The 22,708-nt window shown below is 47.6% G+C and overlaps 1 protein-coding gene across 1 annotated transcript in view; it reads left to right on the top strand.

The window, feature by feature from the left end:
* Positions 1 to 22,708, top strand: part of LOC307219190 (papilin-like) — a gene marked incomplete at its 5' end in the record, with an annotated part of 37,602 nt that overhangs the window by 9,205 nt on the left and 5,689 nt on the right. Inside the window, 9 exons of the mRNA XM_079982193.1 lie at positions 5,425 to 5,592; positions 6,887 to 7,054; positions 9,169 to 9,336; positions 10,307 to 10,474; positions 11,781 to 11,948; positions 13,493 to 13,660; positions 16,260 to 16,427; positions 18,873 to 19,040; positions 19,666 to 19,797. Of these exons, the coding sequence (XP_079838319.1) occupies positions 5,425 to 5,592; positions 6,887 to 7,054; positions 9,169 to 9,336; positions 10,307 to 10,474; positions 11,781 to 11,948; positions 13,493 to 13,660; positions 16,260 to 16,427; positions 18,873 to 19,040; positions 19,666 to 19,797 (1,476 nt within the window). The remainder of the gene's footprint in view (positions 1 to 5,424; positions 5,593 to 6,886; positions 7,055 to 9,168; positions 9,337 to 10,306; positions 10,475 to 11,780; positions 11,949 to 13,492; positions 13,661 to 16,259; positions 16,428 to 18,872; positions 19,041 to 19,665; positions 19,798 to 22,708) is intronic.

A 22,708-nucleotide genomic window follows, 5' to 3' on the forward strand; every position in this document is an offset into this window, starting at 1 on the left:
ACAGCTAATGATTAAGTGAGACTGGTATTTAACGTAAATCATATGAAAATGATGCAATCGCCAGCCTATGCGTATGTTAATCTGTAGGTCTCAGTTTTGGGTGTGCTAGTCTTTGATCTGAAGCCACTGAAGAGAAAGAACTTCTCTCACTCTAGGAAAACAATCTCAGGCTAATGATGGAGGTTGTTTGCAAGAGAGGAAGAGCTTTGATTTCAGCTCTGGATGGGAGATATTCATAATCTAAGATATTTTACCTGTTGGGATCAACATAAAATATTATGCATCTATCTGAGTGTAACTTTATTGTTCTAAGTTTGTTTTGGAGTTAAGTTCTGAAGTAAAGCTTTTGAACCATATTTTTGGACTGGAGTATTTTTTATTTCAAGAAGAGTTTGCTTGCATTCATCCCATTTGCTTCCATATGCACAATATTAACAGCCTCAGTGTGAATCAGTAATGAATGAATTTTTCGGCAATGAATGAATCAGGAGAAGCGAATGATCTCTCTGCACAAAATTCCCATGGAGGTCATGCGATGGTCTGGTTTACTGAGCATTCATTCTGACTGGAAAAAATCAGACCCACTGGCTGTTGACAACCATCACCTGGTTGCAAATTTTATGGAAAGTGGTCAAGAGAGTTGCAGGCAGAGCAAGAATTGAAAGTACTCTTAGATGAAACAGGTCATCTTGGCTCATCTCTGTCTGGGTTCAGGCCTGGTTATGGGGCTGAACTGGCCCTGTTCAGCCTTCTTGGGAGCAGGACAGGGAAAGGAAGGGGGTGGCCATCTAGGTGTTCCTTCATATCTCAACAACTTTTAATTCCATTCACCGTGGCATCTTTCTGAGCCGAATTAATGGGGTGGATATTGGAGGTACTGGTTTACACTGGTTGCAATCCTATATCCAGGATGAGTTTTGGAGAGTACCTGGGTTTCCAAGGCCACAAGGCCACATCACTTTGCTGCTTGCACAAAGGGAAGGCGGGTTAGTGCCTTGCACTGAGGGATGTCGGAGATTTCCCATGAAAATGGAAACAAAATAAAAATGACCAGTTTCCTCCTTAGTCCTGCATCATGGAGAGGTGATATGAAAGCCATCTTACCAAACCTAAGAGGAGGCGTGTAGTGATGATATGGGATTCCCTACTGAGGGGAACAGAAGCAGTGATCTGTGGGCCTGACAAGATGTCTCGGGAAGTGTGCTGTCTCCCCGAGGTTAAGATCCAAGATGTAACTGAACGATTGCAAGGAATCATAAAACCCACTGACAAATACCCCTTCCTCTTGGTTCATGTGGGAACCAATGACACTGCAAGCCTCCAGAAGATCAAAAGAGACTATGAGGCTCTGGGCAGGAAATTGAAGCAATTAAATGCACAAATTGTCATCTCATCTGTCCTCCCAGTTGAACGACGTGGCCCAGGGAGAGAGGGAAAAATAGTGGAAGTGAACAGCTGGCTTCGCAAATGGTGTAAACAGGAACGGTTTGGATTCTTAGATCACGGACTGCAGTTTCTTGAAGATGGACTTCTGGCAAGCGATGGGCTGCACCTCACAACGGTTGGGAGGAATGTTTTTGCCAAAACTCTCAGAAACCTCATCAGGAGGGCTTTAAACTGACTAATGTGGGGAAGGGAGACAGTGCTCCTGAAGGTAGGAGTCTATCAATTGATGAAGATGATCATCCAAATGTCATATACCAAATGGAGCAAACAGCACGCAGACCTAGTGGTGGGAGGAAAAAACCCTTAAATAAGAGACACGGGGGAATGATTAATGGACTTCAATGTCTGTACACTAATGCTCAAAGCATGGGAAATAAACAGGATGAGCTTGAGCTCTTGATACAGCAAACTAAATATGATATAATAGGCATCACTGAAACCTGGTGGGATAAGTCCCACGACGGGAATGTAATAATGGAGGGATACAATCTATTTCAGAGAAACAGACCAGACAAGAAAGGAGGAGGAGTGGCGTTATATGTCAGGGATGTGTATACCTGTGAAGAGATCCAAGATTTAGAACCTCAAAGCCAAAGTGAGAGCATTTGGGTCAAAATTAAGGGAGAGAAGAATAACAGGGACCTCATTGTGGGAGTTTACTATAGATCCCCAAGCCAAACGGAGGACATAGATGATGCCTTCCTGGAACAGATGGCCAAGCATGCAAAAGGAAGGGAGATAGTAGTAATGGGGGACTTCAATTACCCGGATATTTGCTGGATGTCAAACTCAGCCAAGAGCATAAGGTCAAACAGATTCCTCACTGGCCTTGCAGACAACTTCCTTGTCCAGAAAGTGGGAGAAGCAACAAGAGGAACAGCCATTTTAGATCTGGTCCTAACCAATGTTGATGACCTGGTTAGTGGGGTAGAAGTGGAAGGATCATTAGGCGCGAGTGATCATGCTCTTCTGAAGTTTACTATACAGCGGAAAGGAGCAGCCAAGCATACTAGGACTCAATTTCTTGACTTTAAGAAAGCCGACTTCATAAAACTTAGGGAAGTGCTGGGTGAGATCCCATGGACAGTAATACTAAAAGGAAAGGGAGTTCATGATGGCTGGGAGTTTGTTAAGAGGGAGATAGTAAAAGCACAACTTCAGGCAATACCAATGAGACGGAAACATGGAAGGTGCCTAAAGAAGCCAGGGTGGCTATCTAAAGAACTTTTAACTGAGTTAAGATTAAAAAAGGATGTGTACAAAAAATGGAAAAGGGGGGAAACCACCAAAGAGGAATTCAAACAAATAGCCAGCATGTGTAGACACAAAGTCAGAAAAGCTAAAGCACAGAATGAACTCAGGCTTGCTAGAGAGGTTAAAAGCAACAAAAAAGGCTTTTATGGGTATGTTTGTAGCAAAAGGAAGAACAAAGAAACAGTGGGGTCACTCGGAGGAGAAGCTGGTGAAATGCAAACAGGGGACACAGAAAGGGCTGAACTCCTCAATGCCTTCTTTGCCTCAGTCTTCGCCGATAAAGAAAACAATGCCCAACCTGAAGAATTTGGAGCAAATGATTCAGCAGAGGAAACACAGCCCAGAATAACTAAGGAGATAGTACAAGAATACTTGGCTAGTTTAGATGTATTCAAGTCTCCAGGGCCAGATGAACTGCATCCAAGAGTATTAAAAGAACTGGCAGATGTGATCTCAGAACCACTGGCAGTCATCTTTGAGAATTCCTGGAGAACAGGCGAAGTCCCGGCAGACTGGAGGAGGGCAAATGTTGTCCCTATTTTCAAAAAGGGGAAAAGAGAGGACCCAAATAATTACCGCCCAATCAGTCTGACATCAATACCAGGGAAGATTCTGGTTACAGATAGGTAGCCGTGTTGGTCTGCCATAGTAAAAAAAAAATAAAAAAATTCCTTCCAGTAGCACCTTAAAGACCAACTAAGTTAGTTCTTGGTATGAGCTTTCGTGTGCATGCACACTTCTTCAGATACACTGAAACAGAAGTCATCAGACCCTTCTATATAGTGAGAAGGTGGGGAGGGGTATTACTCAGAAGGGTGGTGGGATTGGGTGATTGGCAGATAGCTGTGATGAGCCTGTTGACGACTCTTAACGACTGCAATAGGTCTTACAGGAAAAAGCAAGGGGTGAGAAGGTGAAAAATGGCTTTGTCATGTATAATGAGATAAGAATCCAATGTCTTTGTTCAGACCAGGTCTCTCCATGGTTTTAAGTTTGGTAATAAGTTGCAATTCAGCAGCTTCTCTTTCCAGTCTATTTCTGAAATTCCTTTGTAATAGAACAGCTACTTTGAGATCTTGTATAGAATGTCCTGGGAGACTGAAGTGTTCTCCTACTGGTTTCTCTGTCTTGTGATTCCTGATGTCAGATTTATGTCTGTTTATTCTTTGGCGTAAAGTTTGGCCTGTTTGTCCAATATAGAGAGCTGAAGGACACTGTTGGCATTTGATGGCATACACAATGTTAGACGATGAGCAATTAAATAGTCCCGAGATGGTATGTGTGATATTGTTGTGGCCAGTAATGGTGTTGTCCAGGTGTATGTGGCAGCAAAGTTGGCATCTGGGTTTATTGCAGGCTCTGGTGCCAGTGTCCGTGTTAAGTCTGGTTGTAGTATTATTGTGGGTTAGGAGTTGTTTAAGATTGGGTGGCTGTCTGTCGGCAATGAAAGGTCTTCCTCCCAGAGCTTGAGAAAGAGAACTGTCATTGTCCAGGAGGACAATGTTGGGACTATTTAATTGCTCATCGTCTAACATTGTGTATGCCATCAAATGCCAACAGTCGTTTCCTACATACCTGGAAGATGGACCTACATACCTGGAAGGAGGACCTGAACCAGCAGTGGAGCAAGCCAATCAGGCGCCTGGGTCAGCACGCATGACCTTCACACGGCGGCGAAGCGAACCAGGGCAGGACGCTTTGCGGGGCCTCCGAGGAGTCTGCCTGCCTCCTCCCACTCAGCCACCCTACAGGTGAGGGGGAGGTGGCGGGCAGACCATTTGGGGCAGCAGGGAGCCTGCGCGTGCCTAAGCCACCTTGTCACTCCCAGGAGAGATGCGTGGCTCAGGCATGCTGCAGGCACCACACTGAGTGCCAGCCAGCATTTTGTCAGTGGGGACACCTGGGGCGGACAGCACCCACCGCACCCCCCCCCTTACTCCGCCCCTGACCTGAACCAGTAGATTCGAGTTACAAGGAAGGAGATTCCAACCAAACATCAGGAAGGAATCCCTCAAAAGGCGGTGGACTCTTGAACATTGGAAGTTTTTAAGCAGAGGTTGGGTGGCCATCTGTCATGGATACTTTATTTATTTAACTTATTAATTTTATATCCTGGCCTTCATCATAAGATCTCAAGGCAGTTCATTTCAAAGCACAGTGGAGAAAGCAAGGGGAGTAAGTATAGCAGTTCCTAAGCCATCCTAAACTCATATTAGGCCAATCAAAATTCAACATATGTAATTGTTTGCAAGCTTTCAGGATCTTCAGAACTCTTCGTCAATGCTAGAGGCCAAGCAGAGAAGGGGTTTTCAAAGCTATTTTTAAATTAATTGTGATGAGAACAGTGCATCCTTGGGTGGGAGATCTGGACCCCTTCAAATAGCTAAAACAACTGTAGATGTTGGACTTCAGAAAACCATTCTCCAGCCAGTGATTTTAATTGAGATTCTTGCATTTTAGGGGGTTGGACTAGATGAACCTCAGGGTTCCTTTCCAGCTCTATGATTCTATGATCTCAGGAGCCACCTGCCCCACTTTCTCCCCTCCTGGATCTTACAAGGCCTCTTCTCACAAGCTGATACTCTTCCGCTCGCTGAAATTCCGGGTAGTGACATTGCCGTTCAGTCGTGAAGTCTCCTCCCCAGACCCCCACCCACCCACAGTTTCCCCACCCCACTCTCTTGAACTGCCCTCCTCTGATGCCTCTTTGGTTTCTGGTGGCAGATATCTGCAGCCTCCCCATGGACCCAGGTCGGTGCAAAAGCTACCAGCCCATGTTCTACTACTCACCCAGCAACAGGACTTGTCAGGTGTTCATTTATGGCGGCTGCGAAGGAAACGGCAACCGGTTCTCCACTCAGGAGCAGTGTCTTCGGACCTGCAGAAACCCAGGTGAGAGGCAAATGCAGGCAGATGGAAACGAGAGGGAGATGCAGGTACCGCTTCCTGTGTGAGGGAGCTAAACTGTAGAACTATGCACTGGGTGAAGAAGGACTTTCATTTAACTGCCCTGACTCTTCCAACATCTGGCTTCATTGCATGTCCACAAGTCCATACAAAGTGGGCTGCAAGTGTACTTGGACACAGAAACCGCAGGCTGCACACTCCCTTGTCACACAGGTTGAGGGCGAGGAAAGCCAAAAATTAATGCCCCCCTCCAGCCTTCCTAGGGTGCTGGACTTTGGGAAGGAGACTCAGGCTCTGGCAGAGTCCTAGAGCCCTCCCTCTTCCTTCCCAAAGCTGCCTAAGCACTAACTAGGCTTTGGGAAGAAGGAGGGGAGATGCCAGGATCCTGCCAGAGCCTCGTGCCTCCTTCCCAAAGCCCAGCACCTCACTTACCTGGCTTTGGGATGATGGTGCAAAGGCTGGGTGGCTGTCAAATGTTGCCAAAGGTCTCGAGCCACACATTGGACCTATCTATTACATCACTTCTTTTCTCTAAACTGAAAAGTCCCAAATGCTGCAACTTTTCTTTAAAAAAAAAACATTTATATTAACAATTTCAACATAACAAATTATCAAAACATATATTCATTATTTTCCCCCTCTAACCCTCCCCCCCCCCGAGACCTCCCTCAGCTCCTCTCTCTGATTTCTCAGCACATATTATTCTCTGCATGTTATGAAATTATACATATCCTTACATAATCTGCAGGTATCTCCCCTGTTATCAACCAATAAATTTGTGTATGTGTATTCAAAACCTGCCAAGGAGTCCAATTCATTTTGTTGTCTTTTTAGTTAATTTGTAAAAAGCTCCCATTCTTCCTTAAAGGCACAGTTGTCCTTGTCCCTCAATTTGTAGGTCAATTTTGCCAGCTCTGCGTAACTCATCAGTTTTTCTTGCCGCTGTTCTTTCGTTGGGATTTCCTCGTTCCTCCATCCTTGTGCTATCAAGACTCTTGCCGCTGTTGTAGCATGCCAAATGCTGCAACTTTTCTTCCTAGAGGAGTTGCTACATACCCTTGTCATTTTTATTGCCTGAATCACCACAACTTGAATAATATTCCATGGCTTTCTATGGCTCCATCAAGTGCCAGTTTTAGGAAACGCCTGGGTCTCTGTGTCAACAGAACCCCAGAGGGGTATCTGGCTTGCAGTCAGAAGTGTAACATTTCGGCTGGAGATGGTGGGGATAAAACCCAGGTCCCTCCTATCTCCTCCCCTCTTCTCTCCTGTTCCCCAGATATCTGCAAGCTCCCACAGGACAGCGGCAGCTGCAATAACCACAAGCTCAGCTACTACTACAACTACGCCAACAAAACCTGCGAGCGCTTCACCTACCAGGGCTGTGATGGCAACGAGAACCGGTTCCGGACACTGGAGCAATGCCGGAGCACCTGCCTGTACCCTGGTGAGACCCCGAGGGAGAAGCAGCAAGGCTTGGCTGTCGAAGGGGAGCCTTGCTGCCGTGGACTTAAGAAGTCTGAAAGACTCTCTCCTTGCCATACAAACCTGCCCAGCCTCTGAGATCTTTGGGGGAGACCATTCTCAGCACCCGCACAGGCATAATTGGTGGGGATGTGGGAGAAGGCCTTCTCTGTTGTATTTGCTCCCAGGCAACTTTGGAACTCCCTGCCTCAAGAAGCTAGGTTGGCTCCCATCTTGCTGTCCTTGTTCCCACGGGCTTTTGGGAACTGACTATCTTTAAGGAAAGGGCTGGTGCTGTGCTGTTTTTATTGCAATTATCTGCGTGTTTTAATAGATCATGGCTAGATAATTCTAATTCGTGATTTGCTTTTTAATGATTCCCGTCTATGTTTTTAACAATTTCTCTCTTTTTTTAATATGCTTTTTATTAGGTTTTCATTTCATATACACAAACAAAATACACTGATAATTCATATCCTTTTACATCTATCTTTCTTTCCGCTCTTCTAAGCATTGACTTCCCTCCCTCCCTTCAGCAGGTTTTCTTATTCCAGTCTCTAATCCACAGTTCCTTAGGAATATCTAGTCCATGTCATAAGATTTATTTCAGCCCTGCTAACGTCTTCAAATTTCTACAGTTCTCACTTATATACGGTAGTCCATAAATTTACTCCATTCTTCCACGCTTCTTGCCGATGGCTGCGGCAAACCGGAAGTCCATGTTTTTAGCAATTTCTATTTCATCTGTAGACTGCCTTGGGTCTCCATCTGGGGGAAGGTGGGGTACAAATGAATATAATGATGGTGATGATCCTAGAATTGAATCCTAGAATTGGCAGAGTGGGAAGGGATCCCAAGGGTCATCTAGTAGCCCAATCAATGAATTATTGCTAAAAGATCACTGACAGATGCACTCCACCCCCCGCAACCTCTGCTGAAAGACCTCCAATGAATCATTGGGTCCTGTGCTGGTCCAGGGGGGAGGTTACCGTGGGGCGAGGTCCAGGACCTGAGCTGAGGGTCGGCAGACAGTCCTCCTCGGGCAAAGCGGGGTCCATAGCTGGAGGCCGGGCAAGGACAGGAACTCTGGGGGAACAGGACTGGGTGCTGGCCGAGACAGCTCTTCATTGACGTTGCTCCCGCAACCTGGGACTGGGCTGACTGGCCTTTATTTTCTCTGAGGCCAGGGGCGGTCCCGGCCCCCAGGAGACCCGCCTCTCCTGGCCTTAAGGCGAGCACTCCTCCTGGGAGAAACCAGTTCCCTTCGCCTCTCTGCCCTGAGCCTCTGCAGCTCAGGAGAGGCTGAAGGGTTACTGGGCCCAGGGGGAGACTCACCTGCAGGCACTGAGTCCTCAGCCACCTCTGGAGCCAGAGTGGATTCACCTGGTGCCTGCTCCTGAGGATCCAGCACAGGTGCAGGCGCTTCAGAATCCAGGCCCTGCCCCAGTTCAGCCGGCCCTGGAGGTGGGGGCTCCTGTGCAGGCTGGGATTCCTCTGGTTCAGCCTCTGAATCGGATTCCCAAGCCATCACAGGTCCCTTCCAACTCTACAATTCTATGATGCAATTCTAGGGGGGGGGGGACTATGCAAGAAACTTGCAGATTCCTGTTGATACATTTACCATCGACTAGACCCAACGCAGGTGGCGCTGTGGGTAAAAGCCTCAGCGCCTAGGGCTTGCCGATCGAAAGGTCGGCGGTTCGAATCCCTGCGGCGGGGTGCGCTCCCGCTGCTCGGTCCCAACGCCTGCCAACCTAGCAGTTCGAAAGCACGTCAAAGTGCAAGTAGATCAATAGGTACCGCTCTGGCAGGAAGGTAAACGGCGTTTCCGTGCGCTGCTCTGGTTCGCCAGAAGCGGCTTAGTCATGCTGGCCACATGACCCGGAAGCTGTATGCCAGTTCCCTCAGCCAATAAAGCGAGATGAGCGCCGCAACCCCAGAGTCGTCTGTGACTGGACCTAATGGTCAGGGGTCCGTTTACCTTTACGTTTAGACCCCAATTGGGGCAGCTCTTTTAAGAGGGGTGGGCATGACACTCTTTCACAGTTCCCACGGTGCCCTTGTTCTGACGAGGCTTTGTTTCTTCTGCGACGGCAGAGATCTGCAAGCTCCCAGTAGAGCCCGGTCCCTGTGATGCCTACTTCCCCATGTTCTACTATAACCACTCCAACCAGTCCTGCCTTCCCTTTGTTTACGGAGGCTGCGGGGGAAACCTCAACAGGTTCGAGACTCTGGAGGGATGCAAACAGCAGTGCTGGAACCCGGGTAAGGAGGGACTCCTGCCAATGCAGCTGTCATCGTCATTGTACAGTGGACGCTCGGGTTGCGAACGTGATCCATGCGGGAAGCACATTCGCAACCCGCAACGCCGCATCCGCGCACGCACGGGTTGCGATTCGGCACTTCTGCGCATGTGCAAAGTGCAATTTAGTGCTTCTGCGCATGCGCAAGTGCCGAAACCCAAAAATAATCCGTTCTGGTACTTCCAGGTTCGGAGAGGTGTGCAACCCGAAATCACACCACCTGAAGTGTCTGTAACCCGAGGCATGACTGTACTTTCCAAAGAAAAAGTGCCCAACAATGTGGAAGACAAGGCCTTTAAAATGCAGGAAAAAGAGGGGGAGGCACACCATATTAAAACAGACAAATCAGGAGGAGGCGGCTATTGACGGCCGCTAGACATGATGGCTCTGCTCTGCCTCCATGGTTAGAGGAAGCCAGTTCCAGGAAACCACAGGAGGGAGGAGAGTCGCTCTTGTGGTCGAATCCTGCTTGCGGGAAACCTGGCTGGCCACTAGGAGAACAGGAGGCTGGATGAGTTGGGCCATTGGCCTCATCCGGCAGGGTTTTCTCACATTCTAGGTATTCGTTAAGCGCAACAATGCGTACAATCAGCAGCACTGTAATATCCCTGAAGTAGCCCGTTCTGTTATACTCCAAATGTCTCCTTCTTCAAGCAGCGCACAGTTAAACGGTGGAGCTCCCTGCCACAGGAGGCATATCATTCATTTTGCCTTGATCATCTTGGGGGGTGGACGGAGTAGGTTACAATGGCAAGGTGAGATAGATAATTTACTACGGTCAAAGACCAGCTCACATAACATAATATGGCTTGCTCCATATTTTCATAATTCCTCATAGTAATCCCATGTGACCACCACAGCAGGCTCACATTATGTTCTTATGAAGGGAAGGTGGGGACTGCTGACTCCTCCTCTCGGCTCTCTGCTGGCAGATATCTGTGTGCTGCCCCCAGATTCGGGTCCGTGTCTCGATTACTCCCGCATGTACCACTACTCTCCGTCAAAGGAGACCTGCTTGCCCTTTCCCTATGGAGGCTGCCAAGGCAACGCCAACCGGTTTGCGACCATGGAGGAATGCCTGGACACCTGCGGGAGCAAAGGTGGGCAGACTTGGGGATCGTTTCCCTACCTTCTAGCCCCGTAGCTTCTTATGGGGCAACTTCTGTCTTACTGGGTTGGTTTTTACTGGTTCAACACTGTTTGCTTTTAAATGAGCAATATGTGAATGCTCAAAATAAACAGATGTCACAGTGGTGCAAATACTTACCAGTGCTTTAGGGCCTTTATTGGCATAATGCATTACTAATTGCATTCACACCCTTCCCTTGGAGAAAAAGGAGCTCAAGTTTCTCCCCCTTCATCATTCAATCCCCACAATAACCCTCTGGGCTGAGAGGAAGTGACTGGCCCAAGGTCCACCCAGTGAATGAATGAATTTTATTATTACGGTCACAGATCAGTTCCGGGACACTTACAATATCAGGAAAATCATAAAACTCAATTGAATTGCAATTGAGTACAACAGAGACAATTCAGATGTAGCGGCAATTAAAATATACCAAATTTTTTGCTCTATAAGACTCACTTTTCCCCTCCTAAAAAGTAAGGGGAAATGTGTGTGCGTCTTATGGAGCAAATGCAGGAAGCATATCCCAGAAGCCAGAACAGCAAGAGGGATCGCTGCTTTCACTGAGCAGCGATCCCTCTTGCTGTTCTGGCTTCTGGGATTCAGAATATTTTTTTCTTGTTTTACTCCTCCAAAAACTAGGTGTGTCTTGTGGTCTGGTGCGTCTTATACAGTAAAAAATACAGGGTGTGTGGGTGTGGGTGTGTGTGTGTGTATATATAAAATCTTGATCACTAAAATATAACCAAAAATTATCATTTAAAACCTTAATCATTTTGGTAGTACAGCTTGTTCCCTAAGTTTTATGGCAGTCACACAGAATTTGGCCACCCTTAGCGTAATCTCCAGATCCTTGTCCTCTACCAGGAGTTTGAGATATTGAAGTTCGGACCCATTTGGAGATTTTTGTATAACAGTGAGCTTCATGGCTGAGTGGGGATTTGAGTGCTGGTGTCTCCCAGGTCCTAGTCTAACCACTCTAACCACTGTGCTACACTGTCTCTCTCTAGCTGTAAATACTCCCTGTTGTTTGGTGCTCCCTTTAACTTCATTGGGGGCAACTGAAAAGCCCCTCTCTTTCCATGTGGTATAGAAATGCCAGCTTGCCAAATTGGTTGAGTCAGTGGGGGACCAGAGATTCTGGCTCCAGAGTGCGTCACACACCCCAGGCATGCTCACTTCTGCAATGTGCAGGATTTGGCTGTTGGCGTTGCTTCATTTCCGTGGGGACGCCTGAGAGACTTTCTGTTTTGTCCCCCCTCTCTGTTCTGCACCCACAGATATCTGCAAGCTCCCTGTGGATTCTGGCCCCTGTATGGCCCTCTTCCCCAAATTCTATTACAACCCGCAAAACAAGACTTGCGAGATGTTTCATTACGGAGGCTGCGGAGGGAACGACAACCAGTTTGAGACCCAGATGGAATGCATTTGGAGATGCCGCAACCCAGGTCAGACCAAGGAAGGGGAGCAGAGGAGATAGGTGGGGGATAAATAATAAATTTTATTATTATTATTATTATTATTATTATTGACAAAGTGGGGAGCATTGTGCAGTGGACAGGTAGTCATCGGTCAGGGGCTCTTTAGCTGTGAGTCCTGCATTGCGGGGGGGTTGGTCTAGATGACCCTCGGAGGTCCCTTACAACTCTACAGTTGTGAGATCCTATGATCCTATGATATTTGCTGGTGATACAAGCTGCATCAATGCACAGCCAACCTCCTGGGGCAGCCCTAGAAATCTGCAGTCCTTGCCCAGAATCTGCACCCCACTTAGCATTTCACAAAAGAAAATATTTTGGTTTCCTACTTTAAATGCGCTTGGGGTGGACCACCTTATCTTTACTGCTGTTATTTCTGCTCTTGTTGCTTTTACTTTCATTTCTTAAGTCCTTCTCAATATAAGGTCTCATGTCCTGGGTTACAGCAAGAGGAGATTACAGCACTAAAATCTGCTAAAATGATTTAAAAACAGAAGAATAGAGTGGGGTTGGTGGCGGTACCGGTGTGAGCATGAGCATCCTAGGAACATGAGAAGAGGCCTTCTGGCTCAGGCCAGGGGCTCATCTAGTCCAGCATCCTATTCTTAGGCTGGGCAACCAAGTGCCTCCTTTGGGAAACATTTTTATCTTTTTATTTCTTATTTCTTCCCTCTGCTTTTTGGATTTTTAAAGTACTTTATTATTTTCTTATTTTCTTTTTAATCTTTTAAACTGCACATTTTTTGCTTTCTGATTTATTGAATGGTTTTATTTCTTTTGGCCCAATCCTGTTTTAAAGCCAGCCAAGTTGGTGGCCATCACAGCCCCACACAGAAGCGATTTCCAAAGTTCAACTCTGTGCTCTCTGCACCCAGGCCCAAGACAGACACACACACACACACACACACACACACACACACACAATTTTTTTAAATTAAATTTCTGTTTTACATTTTAGAATATTCCCTTAAACAACCTTGAAATATCAATAACTTCCCTTCCTCTCTTTCCACAGTTCATTTTGCACAACATAAATACCTGCATATTTTATATAAACTAAACCATTCAGTATTCCATTCTTAAATCCAGCAAAACTTATTTACACTGCTGAATTTATCTCTATGCTGCCCACGTTTACAAATAAACACAATATTCCTCCACATATCAAATAAACATTTTCCAATCTTCTTTAAACGTATGTTCTTCTTGTTCTCTTATTTTCTATATGTTAGGTCCGCAAGCTGTGCATATTTCAACAGTTTAAGTTGCCATTCTTCTATAGCTGGGACTTTGCTCAATTTCCATCTGGGGGCTAACAAAACACGGGCCGTAGTAGGGGCATACATAAATAACCTTTTTTGACACCTGGGAATTTCCATCTGAATTATCCTCAACAAAAAGGACTCTTTTTTGGGAAAGTACTTTTAAACTTTTTTTTTTTCAGTTCATTATGAATTATTTCCCAGTACTCTTGCCCAAGCAACTTCTTGCCTGTCCCTCTCACATCCTTCCAGATATCTGCAAGCTGCCTAAGGAGACAGGACCCTGCAAGGCAGCCAGGCCCAGGTACTATTACAACCCCGCCACTAAAACGTGCGAAGTGTTCATTTACGGAGGCTGCGAGGGCAACGAGAACCGGTTTGAATCTCTCTCGGAATGTGAGCACGCCTGCAAGAAGCCGGGTAATGATAATAATGATTTTAATATTTACATGCCGTCCATCCGACAGGTAGGCGAAAGAGTCTCTTGGCCCGAGCTTCTTGTCGTGGGTTCATTATCAGACTTGTCCCCTGAAATAACCTGCTTGCACTCTAACCGGGCAAAAGCCAAGGAACATTGGCAGAGCATTGGCCCCAGGTGAGATCCCTGCTGGCATCTCCAGGTAAGACTGTGAGAGATGCCTGCCTGAAATCCTAGAGAAACAATTCTGCCAGTTAGTGTAGACAACACTGAAGTAGATGGACCAATGGCTTGGCAGCTTCCTCTGTTCCTGGAGCGAAGGGGTCACTTTGCTCACTAAACCCATGTTTAGATTTAGGTATTTTATTAGCGTTTGTGATTGCTCTCTTGTTCCATTTATGGTTTCTGTTGTCATTGCAATTTCAAACTGTTTATTTATTTATTTTTAACACTTTTCTGTATTTGAAGATGGCACAAAAACACAAAAAGCGACGAACATACATACCAAAAACCGACAAACAAAAAGGAAAAAGGAAACATCTATACTATACATAAATGAAAACCAATATCATCAGATTTTAAATGATTTAATCCTGCCTCGTACTCAGCTGCAAGACCCCCGCACCCCCACGGCAAGCTATTAAGTGCCTGCCCTATACAGATACAGCCCACCGGAAGGCTGGGAGGTGGGTAAACTTGCTCCATTCTCTATAGGGGAAGCCATAGCTGTCAACTTTTCCCTTTTCTTGCGAGGAATCCTATTTGGAATAAGGGAATTTCTCTTTTAAAAGGGGAAACGTTGACAGCTATGGGGGAAGCTGAAGGCTAAGGCTATTCTTGGGGAGGGGCAGGGATTCCTACAAGAAAAGAGGCAAACCTGGGGAGGAGCAGCTGCCCCTCAAAGGCTGCCCCACACATTGCGGCCTTGGCTAATCTTCCCACCTTGTGCTCAAAGGTCTCCCACCCACCTCCCAGGCCAAGAACGAAGGTTCGGCTGAGCAGATCCTAGGATACAAGCATACATACATATTTTTATTTGAATGCCACTACAGTGGACGCTTCGGTTGCGAACGTGATCCGTGCGGGATGCACGTTCACAACCTGCAGCGTTCGCAACCTGCACCTGCGCACCTGCGGGTTGCGATTCGGTGCTTCTGCGCATGCACAAAGTGCGATTTAGCGCTTCTGTGCATGCATGACCACCAAAACCCAGAAGTAACCCATTTCAGTACTTCTGGGTTTCGACGGTCCGTAACCTGAAAAAACACAACCTGAAACGGCTGTAACCTGAGGTACGACTGTATTCCACAGTTCAATCCATGCTCAAGGTGGCATGCAGTGGGGGGGGAAAATACATAATGGCAACATAAGAAAAGTAGTTCTAAATTGTGGGATGTGAAACACAGAGCAGTCAAATACAACATCCCTAGAGTGGACATAAAAAGGGGGTATCTGAACCAGCCAGTCGGTACTTCCTGTTTCTTCCTGGGCTGGGACAGACTTCCTCTACATGGGCGTGGCCTCACCTGTGCAGGTAACAAAATACCTCAGCAGAGGCTGCCATCACTCTCTCTCTGATTCCATTCATCAAAAAAGCAACATCTGCGTAGCATAAGATGCTCTCTTGACTTCCAGCCAAGAGAGGACAAAGGGACTGTCTCCTTATGGGATAGTTTCCAGGTGTATATTACTTTTGTAACTTAAGTCTGCCTTCTGGGATCCATCTGTGAACGGAATGAGTGAGTGAGTAAATTCTTTTTATACTTTTATAGAAGACTGTGTCGTGTCTATTCTTTTCATGCGGGAATAAAAGGGGAATTACCAGGTAACTTATTTTAGAGGCTTATGCAAGCCTGGCATAAACACTATCCGCTGCACAAGTTTAAAAAAGGGGAATGTTACTCTGCTAAATTATAGAACTTGTTAAGACAAGTTGGAAAGGATATACAGTCATACCTCATGTTACGTCCACTTCATGTTACGTTCTTTCAGGTTACGTCCTGCGCGACCTGGAAGTGCTGGAAAGGGTTACTTCCGGGTTTCGCTGCTTGCACATGCGCAGAAGCGAAAAATGACGTCACATGCATGCGCAGAAGCAGCGATTCGCACCCCGCGCATGCATAGATGCATCGCTGCGGGTTGCGTTCCTTTCATGTTGTGAATGGGCCTCCGGAACGCATCCCATTCGCAACCAGAGGTACCACTGTAATTAAACAATATATCCTCTCCTGCCTCCCTGAACATTCCCACATAAATAACAAATAAAGCATTAAAAAAATACACGAGCAAAGTGAACAATTTCCACATAAATCACAACAAGGTCTCAAATAAAGATGGGGGAAAAAACCCAATAGCGGCAACCCCCCAAGCCTGCAACAAAAAACCCCAAACAACACCTCAGCCCGAGAGTCTGTTTAGCCGCCTTAGCTTTTGCAGCTGGAGTCAGTCCAGGCCCTCCCAGGCCAGTTGGGAAAAGCCTGCAAGGCAGGGAGCAAGTTTTCCCAGGAGTCCCAGCCAGGATGGTCTTGGTGTGCCTTTATTCCTGCCCACAAGTCCCAGGTCCATTTCTCTCTCCCATCTCTCTTTGTTCTGTGGCTCCAGATATCTGCCGGCTGCCCAAGAATCCTGGAGAGGGGGACCACTCCATCCACCTGTTTTACTACAGCCGCCTTGGAGCAGGCTGCTACCTGTTCACCTACAGAGGCCACAAGGGCAACGCCAACAGGTTTGCAACGCTGGTGGAATGTGAGGAGACCTGCAGGGACCCAGGTAAGCACTTGGTCCTTGCCGCGGGATCACATTCAGCCAGTGCTCTACCAACTGCACTGGCTCCCGGTGGAGTCCAGGGTCAGGTTTAAGGTGCTGGTTTTGACCTTTAAAGCCCTATACGGCCTAGGACCCTCGTAACTACGGGACCACCTCTCCCGGTATGCCCCACGGAGGACCTTAAGGTCCACAAATGACGACATTTTGGAGGTCCCAAGTCGCAAGGTGGTTAGATTGGTCTCAGCTAGGGCCAGGACCTTTTCAGTACTGGCCCCGACTTGGTAGAACGCTCTGTCCCAAGAGACCAGGGCCCTTCGGGACTTGACATCTTTCCGCAGGGCCTGCAAGACAGAGCTGTTCCGCCTGGCCTTTGGTTTGGACTCAGTCTGACCCTTATGTTTCCCTCCCCTTGTGGTCTTGATTTTTAAAATGAGGCTGCATTTTAAATTTCATTTTAACCTGTATTTTAAATTGGGGGTTTTTTGCCTATTATGTTTTACTGTAATTTTACTGGTATTAGCTACCTTGAGCCCGGTTCTTGCCAAGGAGGGCGGGGTATAAATAAAATTTATTATTGTTGTTGTTGTTTGGGCTTCCTCTCTCTCTCTGCAGGACATGTGGAAAGGGTGTCCCAACCCCTAGGGGCAGAGAGAAGAGGCTTCATGGAAAGAAAAGTCGGGGTACACTGATTAGGAAACTAGGGTGGGGGCAGACCCTGTGGGGATACGCTCTCTCACCATCGCCAGTGGCCTCCTATTTCTTCCTCCAGCCTCTACCTCAAATCAGAAATGCCGTACATGACACTAGATTTTGCGGGCCTCCAGTGAAGCTGAATGTTGGGAGATTCGGGACAGAGAAAAGAAAGTCCTTCGTCACACAGCACAGAGTTAGACTGTGGAACTCCCTCCCACTGGAGGCAGGCAGGGCCACCAAGGTGGACGGTGGAGAGGGCTGGGGCATCTAGTTGGCCACTGTGAAAACAGGATGCCGGACCAAATGGGCCTGGTCCAGTAGGCTGTTCTTAAGTTCTAATAATAATAATAATAATTTATTATTTATACCCTGCCCATCTGGCTGGGTTTCCCCAGCCACTCAGTGTGGTTTCCAACCAAATATTAAAATACAGTGGTACCTCGTAAGACGAAAAGAATCTGTTCTGCGAGTCTCTTCGTCTTGCGGTTTTTTTGTCTTGCGAAGCAAGCCCATTAGCGGCTTAGCGGATTAGCGCTATTAGCGGATTAGCGGATTAGCGGATCAGCTGATCAGTGGCTTAGCGGATCAGCTGATAAGCGGCTTAGCGGATCAGCTGTTAAGCGGCTTAGCGGATCAGCTGATAAGCGGCTTAGCGGATCAGCTGTTAAGCGGCTTAGCGGATCAGCTGATAAGCGGCTTAGCGGCTTAGAAAAAGGGGGGGGGGACCCACAGGAACTCGCAAGACATTTTCTTCTTGCGAAGCAAGCCCATAGGAAATTTGTTTTGCGAAGCACCTCCAAAACGGAAAACCCTTTCATCTAGTGGGTTTTCCGTCTTGTGAGGCATTCGTCTTGCGGGGCACCACTGTACAGTAATACATCAAACATTATAAGCTTCCCTAAACAGGGCTGCCTTCAGATGTCTTCTAAAAGTCTGGTAGTTGTTTTTCTCTTTGACATCAGGTGGGAGGGCGTTGCACAGGACGGGTGCCACCACCAAGAAGGTCCTCTGCCTGGTTCCTTGTAACTTGGCTTCTCACAGCAAGGGTACTGCCAGAACATAGCTGTCAAGTGTCCCTTATTTGAAGGGACAGTCCCTTATTCCAGCGCCATGTCCTGCTGCTGTTCCTTATTGATGGATGTCCCTTAAATGTCCCTTAAATGATGTCCCTTAAATTTCAAAGGAAGCAGCTCCCCTCCCTCCCTCCCTGCCGGCCAGGGAGGAGGGAGGCTCCAACTGTGTTGCTTGGCTGTGTTGCTCACCCAATAAGAAGTCTAAGAATGATTGGGGGATGGAGCTTGCATGCCTTGTGTGTGGCTAGTTAATGCAAGCTGAGGGTTTTTTTGAATACTGGATGCCATTTTGTTGCACGTGCTGCTGCAAACTTTGCAGTGCAAAGCCAGGCGGGGAGCCATCTTAAGTTGATCCCTTATTTTGGCTGCTGGTCCCTTATTTTCAAATCTGTAAGTTGACAGCTATGTGCCAGAAGGCCCTTGGCACTAGACCTCAGTGTCCGGGTAGAACAATGGGGGTGGAGACGCTTCTTCAGGTATACTGGACCGAGGCCGTTTAGGGCTTTAAAGGTCAGCACCAGCACTTATGCAGTGGGCAGGGGCAAAGCTAGGCTTTATTTCATCCCAGAACCTGCAAACTCATTTGTGCATATCCAACAGTTCCCCCCCCCCACCAGACCCCTCCTCCTTCATTCTTTCTAGCAGCTCAGAACACAAGACCCCTTCTGCTCTCTGGCTGCAGATATCTGCCAGCTTCCCCAGAAGCCGGGTCCCTGCAACACTTACGTCCAAAGGTTCTACTTCAACTCCACCAGCAGAGAGTGCACCCCTTTTGACTATGGCAACTGCAGGGGGAACCTGAATAACTTCCCCACCGAAGAGGAATGCCAGCTGGCCTGCAAGGGCCCAGGTGGGTCTCTGGGCAGATGCCGGGAGGGCGACTGAGGCTGCGCTCTGTCTCCGCAGTGGATCGCTGACACCTGAGATGTATCTTTCAGGACCCACCCTATTTTTTGCGGTTATCTTTTCTTTTAGCAATTGAAAGCTTTAATGTGCCATTTTACATTGTCGCAACCCAGCCTGGGATCTTAGGGTGGGTGGCAATAAATTAAAATGTCATCATCATCTGGTTCCACGCATTTGGTGAGGACGCGGTTGATCAAAAAGGCCTTTTGGGTTGTCGTTTTTTGAGAACGTAGGAGAATACTTTGCAATGAGTCAGACCATTCATTCTTCTGGGTCTTAGACAGGGAGCCTCTCCTTGCCCTACTGGAGATGCCATTGGAATTTGAACCCACAACACTTGGCATGCAAGGCAAGTGCTCTATCACTGAGCTATGGCCTTTCTTCCCCTGTGCTGGAATTATTACTCAATCTGAAGACTGGCTTTATGCCTTTGAGATACCATTTTTGAGGAGTGTTGTGTCAGCCCCCTTGAGTTCCTTGGGACACAGCTTTTGAAAACAAAAATGCTGCGTTGGACCCATCCCCTCCACGACCCAAGATGTCACAGACACGTGGCTGATCTCTTGCAGAGAAGCCTGGCTTCTGCCCCCCTCCGGAGCCTGCCGATTGCCTGATGACCTGCCAGAAGGACTGTGACTGCCCAGGGCGCAGGAAGTGTTGCAGCAACCAGTGCGGTCAAGTGTGCAAGGAGCCCGTGAAAGGTGAGAGGCTGCGGGGTCAGGTTGGTGCTGCGGGGCTCCTGGCAAGCCCTTGGAGGGGGTAACTCAGCCAGCTCCACAGCACACAAAGGGTGTGTGTGTGTGTGTGTGTGTGTGTGTGTGTGTGTGTGTGTGCATGTGCGTGCGTGTGTTAGGGAAATGTCAGGGTTTGAGCTGCCTGGGTTAGACTCCAGAGATGGTTGTCAAGCAAGGGGCATCTTGAGTAGAGGACTGCAATGTGCTCTGACTTACACCAAGAGCTAAAACACACTCCTCTTTCTACTAAGCATACACTGTGATGTTGCATTCTGAAGGCAAAAGAAGGACCAAAGGTAAAGGTAAAGGGACCCCGACCATTAGGTCCAGTCGTGGCCGACTCTGGGGTTGCGGTGCTCATCTCGCTTTACTGGCCAAGAGAGCCGGCGTACAGCTTCCATGTCATGTGGCCAGCATGACTAAGCCACTTCTGGCGAACCAGAGCAGCGCACGGAAACGCCGTTTACCTTCCCGCCGGAGCGGTACCTATTTATCTACTTGCACTTTGACGTGCTTTCAAACTGCTAGGTTGGCAGGAGCAGGGACCGAGCAACGGGAGCTCACCCCGTTGTGGGGATTTGAACCGCCGACCTTCTGATTGGCAAGTCCTAGGCTCTGTGGTTTAACCCACAGCGCCACCCGAGTCCCTGGACCCTGATTAATACAATAGGAAGGAAGGACTGGACCCTGATTAATACAATAGACACGAGGCTTGACCAGCAAGACCCTGGGAGAAAGGGCGCATTCCACTCCCTGGCCCAGGCCGTTTTTATTAACAAAAGAACTTTAACGCAGGGTTTGTAAGAACCAATCAGATTTCCTCTGAGCATTGAAAAAAATCCCCAAGTGGGGACAAAGTCAGATCAGAGGAAGCCTATTTACTACTGTATTTACTATCTGAGCATGCATACATGTTCAGGCTAAATAAGCAGGAACCAAGGAGGAATGCATTTAGCAAACCCCGAAGGTAATAAACCCATAGGAAAGACAGGCATTTTACCACCTCCATGTGAACTCTGTTCCTGGCCCTAAGATCTACCTAAAGATTAACAAAAGCTGCATCATATCTCCCTCCTTCAAAGCTATCTCCATATTTTTATGTACGCAGGATGCCCGGTGAAGCATGCTCTATACGTGACGGTCGGGCATAGAGAAAATGGGGCAGAGATGCAGAGGCTTGTGGGATTGATCAGAAATCATGTCAGTCACCCAAACCCAGCCAAAGCGATGCTTTCACCGCTGACACAATGGCTTGCTTCATTTTTCATAATTCCTCATAGCAATCCTACATGACCACTACATTGTGACACAGCAACAGCAGGAATTTTCAACTCACACAATAGCAAGGTCACAAAAGGGGGGGGGGTCTCGTGCTCTTTGCTCCCCCTCCTCATTCCTTTTGAGACAAGCTTGCCGGAGCCTCCTTGATCTTTTCAGGGGTGCCTGTTGCTATCAGTTTGTGCACACCTTACATTCCACCCAGCCTAGAGGTGCACATTTACCATCCTTTGGTTTCTTAATCGCTTTAAAGCTTTGTTTTCCCTCCACACACGTGTAGGAGAGAAGGGGGAGAGGGAGGGAAAGGCCATCTCTGTTGTGTGTGGGGGGGTCACTTCAGTTTAAAGAACTCTTCAACCTCTGGGGTGACTGTGAGGGGAGGGGGAGAAGGGGGAAGCTGAGCAGAACCTCTTGACAAAAAGCATGTCAGTAGGCAGCACAGAGTTAGTCTATGGAACTCCCTCCCCCATGAGGCAGTGATGGGCACTAAACTGGATGGCTTTGAAAGAGGATTGGGCAAATTCGTGGAGGAGGAGAAGGCAATCAAAGTTGCCCTTGTGCTCAGGTCCAGCTTGTGGGTTTCCCAGAAGATGCATCTGGTTGGCCAGATGTTGGACTAGTTGGGCCATTAGGCTGATCCTGCAAATGTTCTCCTTATGTTCTTATATATCCTCCTGGACTGTTGTTGATGTTACAGATAGGTAGCCGTGTTGGTCTGCCATAGTCAAAACAAAAAAAATTCCTTCCAGTAGCACCTTAAAGACCAACTAAGTTAGTTCTTGGTATGAGCTTTCGTGTGCATGTGTATCTGAAGAAGTGTGCATGCACACGAAAGCTCATACCAAGAACTAACTTAGTTGGTCTTTAAGGTGCTACTGGAAGGAATTTTTTTTGTTGTTGATGTGTCTTCCATGGAGAACCACGAGCCAAGTACAAGTCTTGGGTAGCTTTCCTGGGCTCCCAGGAAGAGTCCAGTTGGACTCCTGTACATACATGAAGAGCGGGCAAAGAGGACCAAGAGCAGATTCCTCCTTAATGTGACTTTCAAGCTTTCTCTGACGCAGTTGGCCTTTGTTCATGGGAATGCTCTGGGTATCTGTAGCAGGAAGGTAAAATGGGTGGGTGGGTGCATCTCTGGAACAAGGGCTGGCCTAGCTCCAGGCACCCACCTGAAATGGCTCCAGCAGCCCTCCCAAATCTTGCTTAGAGCTGCTGGGTGAAGCTCTTTGACACGCTGAGGAGAAGACTGTGTCCTTGCTGCTACCACCTTGCAGAGTCAGCATTACCAGGACTGGGCTAAGGTGGAAGAGGAGAGGAGTGGAGGCTAAGATCCAGTCCTGGTGCTGAGTGCTGGGGTTGACCTGGCATGCTGGCTGCAGGCCCTGGAGTGGGCCTTCTCCTTTCCTAAGGGTCCTAATGAGACTGGGCTTGTTCTCTCTGTGGGAATGTTCAGGGATGCAAAAGAAGATATAATATTTGATTATATCCTTTTCCAACTTGTGTTAACAAGCTCACAATTTAGCAGAGTAACATTCCCCTTTTTAAACTCACAGCGGATGCATTTGCTCAGGCTCACTAAAGCCTCTATAATAACTGTTCT

The sequence above is a fragment of the Podarcis cretensis genome, assembly GCF_951804945.1.
Source record: "Podarcis cretensis genome assembly, chromosome: 6".
Classification (NCBI taxonomy): domain Eukaryota; kingdom Metazoa; phylum Chordata; class Lepidosauria; order Squamata; family Lacertidae; genus Podarcis; species Podarcis cretensis.